The sequence below is a fragment of the Myotis davidii genome, unplaced genomic scaffold (genome assembly GCF_000327345.1).
Source record: "Myotis davidii unplaced genomic scaffold, ASM32734v1 scaffold1134, whole genome shotgun sequence".
Lineage (NCBI taxonomy): Eukaryota > Metazoa > Chordata > Mammalia > Chiroptera > Vespertilionidae > Myotis > Myotis davidii.
The window spans coordinates 513,857-520,639 of NW_006286229.1; the positions used below are offsets into that span (position 1 = coordinate 513,857).

Sequence of the window (6,783 nt, forward strand, 5' to 3'; positions counted from 1 at the left end):
ACGAGCCAACAGGAGGGGCCGCAGTGCGCATGCGGGAGCGCGCCTCCCCCTCCCCCACCACCCCCTATTAATCCCCAAGAGAACAAACACCCCCCGCGGCCCCCCCGCGGAAGGATCTGAGCCTCTTCCCAGACCACTGGTGGCCAATCCCAGTCTTCCCCGGGGAGGGGCCCTCTCCAAACCCACAATCTGTTGGGGGGAGTCAGGATGCCAGGTCCGGGAAGGGCCAGACCCCAAAGATGAAAGTCGCGACTTGCCCTGCCCCGCCCCAAAGGCTTCCCGAGTAATGTGCTGGGTGGGACTTGACCCACCTCCCCAGGTCAGCATGTCACAACACGACCTCGACCTGTCAAGTCACATGACCTCTGCCTGTCACTGACAATCTGGTCATGTCTTTGAACCAGGAGAGGGCATCTGGTCCAACCCACCCTTAGCCCCGTTTACAGAGGGGAAATGGAGAAATGGAGCAACAGAGCAGGCCTGACCAAAGACCTGTCACTGTCAGCTCACACCGGCCTTCTGACAGTTCCTACTTAGACAAACGCGCCGTCCCGGTGGAAGTATGACAGGTTGTGCAACAGCCACCACATGGCCTCTGCTTTCTATCTACTGGCACAAGAAAAATAGTTCTCATTTTGCATGGTGCCTTTCACTTTTGTTCAAGTTGCCTCCAAGTTCAGAGTTCTTATTTTACCTTTACAACTTTTTTTTTTTTTTCAAACGAAGGGTGAGGCACAGAAATACTAGGTGGCTGGCCTGGGAACCCTGGGCAAGTGGGGGGCAGCTGAAGCTAGAATCTGACCTCTCCTGACATCCTAGTCCAAGGCAGTTGTGCGCTAAGTGCATTTAATAAATATCCCGGGCAACAAGACTCTACTGTAGCCCAAACGTCTAGGAGGCAGGAGGCCCATGCCCAGCTCCTCACATTAGGGAGTCACAGGACTTACTGTCTGGATCAGTGAAAAGGGCGGGTCTTGGTCTTTGGTGAAGGGCCCCAGAGCGTCCTGAGGGGAGATGAGTGAGGAAACGGAATCCGACCCATCGGGGAAAGAACATGAATTCTGGCATGTTGAGAACTCATTAGAAACTTTATCAAGACAAAAGTTCAGGGTACTCCTCTGAAAGGACCTGAAAATGACTACTAAGGGGATTCAAGTACCTCAGCTCCTTTTTTGGGTAGTTAGGGGCTAAAAGATCAGACCCCTTTAAGAAGACTCGAGATGTAGACAATCCTGGCAGACGGATGCACACTTTCAAAGGAAGGGGGTTTAAAAGGCTTTGTGCCCATTATTAGCTGGGAGGGGAGCCGAGGAAAATGGAGAAGATAAAAAGGGGGCTAATGCCAGGGGGGCGGACCCAGAACTCCTACGACGAGCAACAGCAAGGTTTCACTCGTCAGCCTAGGGGCAGCTACGGTTGCTAGCCGTTGGGGCCGTAGGGTGCGGAGAGCCGGCGCCCCGCCTCTCTCCTCTCTCCCCCTCCCGCACCTCCCACCGCCCTCGTAGTCCCCTGCGCGTGCGCGCACAGACGGGTTGCCAAACATTGCATCATTCCCGCCCCCCTTCCCTCCCCTCCCCCTTCGAGCTCTCCCCCTCCGCGCGCGCGCATGACTCACTCACCTCCTTGGTGGAGCCTCGTGACCCACAGCCACTTCCGGGTCCAACAAGACCTGGACCCCCAAGCAGGAGGCGCGATGGGGGCGGGGCCGAGGAGCTCCTGAGTGGCGGATGTAAGGGATGAGGCGGGGCCCAAACTGGCGTGCCGCTTTCTGATTGGTAGCCTTCTGGGTCCGCCCCTGAGAGGAGGGCAAGGTCCAGTTAAAAGATCACTGCTTGGGGAGACCGAGGTCAGAGACTAGAGTCTGAGACATCGTGCATATCATGTTGAAGATGAGCGGGTGGCAGCGACAGAGCCAAAACCAGAGCCGGAATCTGAGGCGAGAGGTGAGTACTGACCGTCCATCCACCTTTTACTCTTGCATCTTTGCGACGTTGCCCCCTCAAAGTCGGGGCATCCCCTCTTCAGGATGTGTCATCATCCCCTCCATAATGAAGTTAGTGACGGTCCGAGGGCGAGATGGGGAGAATCCTTTATTCGGGAGAGGTGTTACAGACCCTGTTTCCTTCGCGACAGCATCACCCACCCCTGCCCGGAGCGAAGGGGCCCGGCTGCCCTCAGGAGTTATTCTGTTCTCTGCAGTGGCTGACCTCAGGCCTCCGCGTTAGGCCAGTCTGGTGGGAGGGGGAGCAGCAAGACACACCCCCACGTCGAGAAGCCTGTTGGACCGTAGCTTAGGCCGCTGCCTTGGCTTGGCCACCAAGCAGCCCCACCCCTAGTCCCGTGTCGGAGGCAGCGTCTCAGTGCCAGCATGGCCACGTTGGTAGTGGGGCTCCAGAACCGTACACGGGACAGCCATTCCGCACCTTCAGGAAACTGACAGCCTGGGAAGAAGGATGCCCATGGCCAGGAAGAGCAGATAGGTTTTTTACTTTCCCCCAGAGGTCCCTGGGCCTCCTGCACAAGAGAGCATCCTGTATCTCTTAAGTGTGGGAAGTCATTTGGGGTCTCCCCAGTGTATGGTCCTTCTCCTGAGCGTGGTCCCTGCTTCTTTCTCCCTGTCCTGTCTTCAACAAATCTCTGTGTAACCATTGCATCAGGCCAGTCCCCTGTTTGGCTCTACAGCCCTCTGGCCTGGGGCTCCACTGCTGATGAAAGCCACCTTCCAGGCTCTGGAAGGCAAGGAGGGTTCCCCAGGGAGGACAGTCCTGCAGACAAACACTCTGGGCGATATTGCATCTACAGTCCCCAGAGATAGGCAGCTGCTGCTCTACTTCTGGCTTCATCCTCCCCTCCCTGTAAGAGAGATTGGGGAGAATTTACCCATTCATTCCTAATGAGCACCTACTATGTGCAGTTTGGGGCCCAGGATACATCCATGAATAAGAGAAAAAAAATCTGCTCTCAGCGCTTACAGTTCAGTGGGAAAAGGCATACAGTAAACAGATAAGTGTCATAGAAAAAACTAATGAATTTAAGAGTAGAAAATGCTTTGGGTGAGGGTTAATTTTACATTGGGTGATCAGGGATTCCCTCACTGAAATGACCATTAAATTAAAAACCTGAAAGAGGTGCGGCAGTAAGTAAGCCATGCAGGTAGGCGGGAGAGCTTTCCAGAAGGGACAGCAAGAACAGAGGTCCTGAGGTGGGAGCACGCACAGTATCTTTAGAGAACAGAAGGCCAGTTGGCTGCTCTAGAGTGAGAAGAGGGAGAGTGGTCAACGAGAAATCCAGGGCAGAGAAGGAGCCGACTGTGTGGGTTCTTCTATGCCATTTTATGCGGGAAATTGGAAGTCATTGGTGATTTTGAACAGAGGAGTGACACGACCTGATTTTAAGTTTAAAAAGGCCCACCCTGGTTGCTGTGTTGTGAATAGACTCAGGGAAGGGTGGTAAGAGCAGAAACTGGGAAACCTGCCGTCATCCCAGAGAGATAGTAACTAGATAGTAACAATGGAATTGGAGAATTTAGATTCTGGGTTTGTGAAGAATGAGTTAAGAAATTTTGCTGGTGGTTTGGATTGGATTGTGAGGTGTAAGAGGAGAGGGATCAATGAAGATACCAATGTTCAATGAAGATACAAAGCTACTAGAGTTGCCATTTACCAAGATAGGGAAGGGGAAGAGGAAGATTAGCAGGAGTTTGTTTTAGACATATTAAGTCTGAGATGCCTATGAGACATCCAAAAGGAGACAGCAAGTAAGCAGTTAGATGACAGAGTTAGAGGTCTATACTGGGACTGTACACTTTGGAGGATGTCAGTGTGGGAATGGAATCAGGAAAATTTGTTTTGTTCCCTTCCCTGAAGTATAGTCCTTACTTACCCTGCAGGTTTGAAGCCTGCCTCGAATGTAGAGAAAGCTGAGATGGCCAGGGCTTTCCTATTATGCAATCAGGACTACAAATGTCAGCAACTAAAAATAAAGGAAATGAGGCTCTCCTCTGTCCTTGGAAATGGGTACCGGGACTGTTAACTATCCATACTCTGTAAGACAGGAAGTAAGAGCGGATCAATAGGATGGAGATAAAAGTAAAAGAACCTGGCTCTCCCCCTTCCAAAAGTGGTTAACATATTTATCTTTGATTCCCCACAGTGTTCAAGAAGGAAGTGTATCTTCATACATCACCACACCTGAAAGCAGGTAAACCTAACCAACCCTTTCCCAAAACCAACTCCTAAGAGTTGCTATTTAGCCTTCCTTTATTGGGACCCTGAGAAGTGAAACGCTTAGAGAAGAGAGGAGGGTTTGCATCTGAGCGCTTTTGCTGTCAGACCACATCCATCCACCTGGCCTATACCTAACAAGGGGACCAAATCACTGTTCGTAGAAGCATGTCCTAATCAAAAGATGGCTCTGAGTAAGCAGTCAGCCCCAACCAAGATAATGGGTTTGTCTTACCACACCTCAATCCCCATCAAAGCTAGACTAACCCGCCTTGACCGGTTTGGCTCAGTGGATAGAGCGTCGGCCTGTGGACTGAAGGGTCCCAGTTCGATTCCGGTCAAGGGCATGTACCTTGGTTGCAGGCACATCCCCAGTGGGGGGTGTGCAGGAGGCAGGTCATCAATGTTTCTCATCGATGTTTCTACCTCTCTGTCCCTCTCCCTTCCCCTGTGTAAAAAATCAATAAAATATATTTTTAAAAAAAAGTTAGACTGACCCATGGAACTCCCCACCCAGGAAAAAGGAGCACAACTGATGTGGTAATTGCCCTGGAAACTACCAATGGAGTTTCTCAGGGCGGCTAACTTTTTTGTTGTTAATCTTCACTCGAGGATATTTTTCCATTGATTTTTAGAGAGAGTGAAAGGGAGAGGGGAGTGACAGAAACATTGATGTGAGAGAGACACATCGATTGGTTGCCTCCTGCACACACTCAACCAGGGCCAAGGAACCTGCCACCAAGCTATGTGCCCTTGACCGGAATCAAACTCGAGATCCTTCAGTCCTTGGGCGGATGCTCTATCCACTGAACCAAACCAGCTAGGGCGGGCAGATAACTTTTACTACAATCCCATAAGAATGTATATCCAGGCACTTACTTCTTTGAGTGCTGGACAAAAGCAAGGAGGGATTATTAGTATAGACCAGGGGTTGGTAAATTTTAAAGGGACAGATAGTAAATGTTGTAGATATAGAGGGCCACACAATTTGTCACAACTATTCATCTCCACTGTTGTAGCATAAAAGTAGCCATAAGAAATATGTGAGTCAATAGATGTGTCCGTGTTCCAGTAAAACTTTACTGCAGAAGCAGGCAGCAGGCCAGTTTGCCAAACTGTGGTATAAACTGTTGACTGCTTTGTGGTGCTCATTCCCCCCCACCCTCCCCTCCCGTCCCCACCATCCCAAGTATATCCTTTTTCAGAGCCTGGTCCAGCTGCAGCGATGGCAGCTGAGTCTTTGCCTTTCTCCTTCGGGACACTGTCCAGCTGGGACCTGGAAGCCTGGTATGAGGACCTGCAGGAGGTGCTGTCCTCAGATGAAAACGGGCGTGCCTATGTCTCCCCGCCTGGAAATGAGGAGGTGAGAATGCTACACATAAAGCTGGGCATGGGGGTGGGGGTGTGCTGATTTTCCCATCTCAACTAATAGCGCCTGCCTTTCCTCATTCCCTTGAAGGAAGAATCAAAAACCTTCACCACTCTTGACCCTGCCTCTCTGGCTTGGCTGACTGAGGAGCCAGGACCAGCAGAGGTCACAAGCACCTTCCAGAGCCCTCGCTCTCCAAATTCCAGTCAGAGCTCCCTGGCTCAGGAGGAAGAGGAGGAAGACCAAGGAATACCCAGGAAACGGAAACGGAGTGGTCAGTCCCCGGCCCGGGCTGGAAAGCAACGCATGAAGGATAAGGAACAAGAGAATGAAAGGAAAGTGGCACAGCTAGCTGAAGAGAATGAACGGCTCAAGCAGGAAATTGAGCGTCTGACCAGAGAAGTGGAGGTGACTCGCCGAGCTCTAATTGACCGAATGGTCAATCTGCATCAAGCATGAACACTTGGGACCCTCACTTCCCCCCTGAGCCAGTACCATCTTTTCCCAGAGGTGGCTACTAACCACCTTCTTATGAGTGTCAATGATGTGACCCTTAACCCCATACCTACAGTAGAGGGAAAGCTCTGGGTAGACAAGAAGAAAGGATCTCAGCATGTATATAGAGATTGCATATTTATTTATTACTGTCCATATCCATTAAAGTGACTCTATAAGTCAAGTTCTCACTTTCACTTTTTCTTCTTGCCTTTAGGGGTTTCAAGAGGTTTCCCCTCAGCTAGAGCCAACTGCTTCTTCAGATCCAAGAGTTTAGCCACTTCTGCAGCAACCTGGTTCTTGTCTGCCTTTTGTGCTTTCAGTTCACGGACAATGTTGCCCTAAGAGAAGAGGGAGGAGGTGGGGGAATAACAATAGTGAGACCAGAAAGGACCTATGTAGGATTTAAGTTTTGTGGTCTCCCACATAGGATTCAAACTTCATACCTGTTTTGTCACTTCATCCATCAGCACTTGTATCTGCTGTGGTCCAGCTGTCTCTATAACTGCTGGCTTGGGGGACACTTTTGCCTGGAGAATAATAACAGAGTTATCACCTGCTACCATAAATATCCCCTGACCTCAAGTTTTATACAACATCTTGGGGTAAGTGATTACCTTTAACACCAGGGACTCTTCTAGCTAAGACAGGAAAGAAAAACTTTAAGTGAGGAAGTAGCAGGGCCAAAAGGTGGAA

The 6,783-nt window shown here is 50.7% G+C and overlaps 3 protein-coding genes across 6 annotated transcripts in view; 1 reads left to right on the forward strand and 2 right to left on the reverse strand.

The window, feature by feature from the left end:
- Positions 1-1,694, reverse strand: part of MBD6 (methyl-CpG binding domain protein 6) — an 8,762-nt gene extending 7,068 nt beyond the window's left edge. For both annotated transcript variants that reach the window (XM_006757333.2, XM_015559785.1), the window contains exon 1: positions 1,620-1,694. The gene's annotated coding sequence lies outside the window, so the exon portion shown is untranslated. The remainder of the gene's footprint in view (positions 1-1,619) is intronic.
- Positions 1,695-1,842: 148 nt separating this feature from the next.
- On the forward strand, positions 1,843-6,267 carry DDIT3 (DNA damage inducible transcript 3). 2 transcript variants are annotated; one of them, XM_006757332.2, is made up of 4 exons: positions 1,843-1,943; positions 4,153-4,200; positions 5,414-5,586; positions 5,683-6,267. In XM_006757332.2, exons 3-4 carry the CDS (start codon positions 5,449-5,451, stop codon positions 6,049-6,051), a joined length of 507 nt encoding a protein of 168 aa, XP_006757395.1. In that variant the 5' UTR covers positions 1,843-1,943; positions 4,153-4,200; positions 5,414-5,448; the 3' UTR covers positions 6,052-6,267. The 2 variants fall into 2 exon arrangements, with proteins under 2 accessions (XP_006757395.1, XP_006757394.1); XM_006757331.2 differs by having other exon boundaries at positions 5,429-5,586.
- MARS (methionyl-tRNA synthetase) overlaps positions 6,213-6,783 on the reverse strand; it is a 20,775-nt gene continuing 20,204 nt past the window's right edge. Inside the window, exons 20-22 of one of the 2 annotated variants that reach the window (XM_006757329.2) lie at positions 6,705-6,728; positions 6,534-6,617; positions 6,213-6,428 (exon numbers count right to left, since the gene is read on the reverse strand). In XM_006757329.2, the coding sequence (XP_006757392.1) occupies positions 6,282-6,428; positions 6,534-6,617; positions 6,705-6,728 (255 nt within the window). In that variant the 3' untranslated portion in view covers positions 6,213-6,281. The remainder of the gene's footprint in view (positions 6,429-6,533; positions 6,618-6,704; positions 6,729-6,783) is intronic. The other variant, XM_006757330.2, reaches the window with a different exon arrangement.

Bases quoted from the DNA above. Each gene is read 5' to 3' on its own strand.
- DDIT3 (XM_006757332.2), top strand. From the start codon at position 5,449: ATGGCAGCTGAGTCTTTGCCTTTCTCCTTCGGGACACTGTCCAGCTGG. The intron at 5,587-5,682 runs GTGAGAATGCTA...ATTCCCTTGAAG, and splicing joins CCCCGCCTGGAAATGAGGAG to GAAGAATCAAAAACCTTCAC.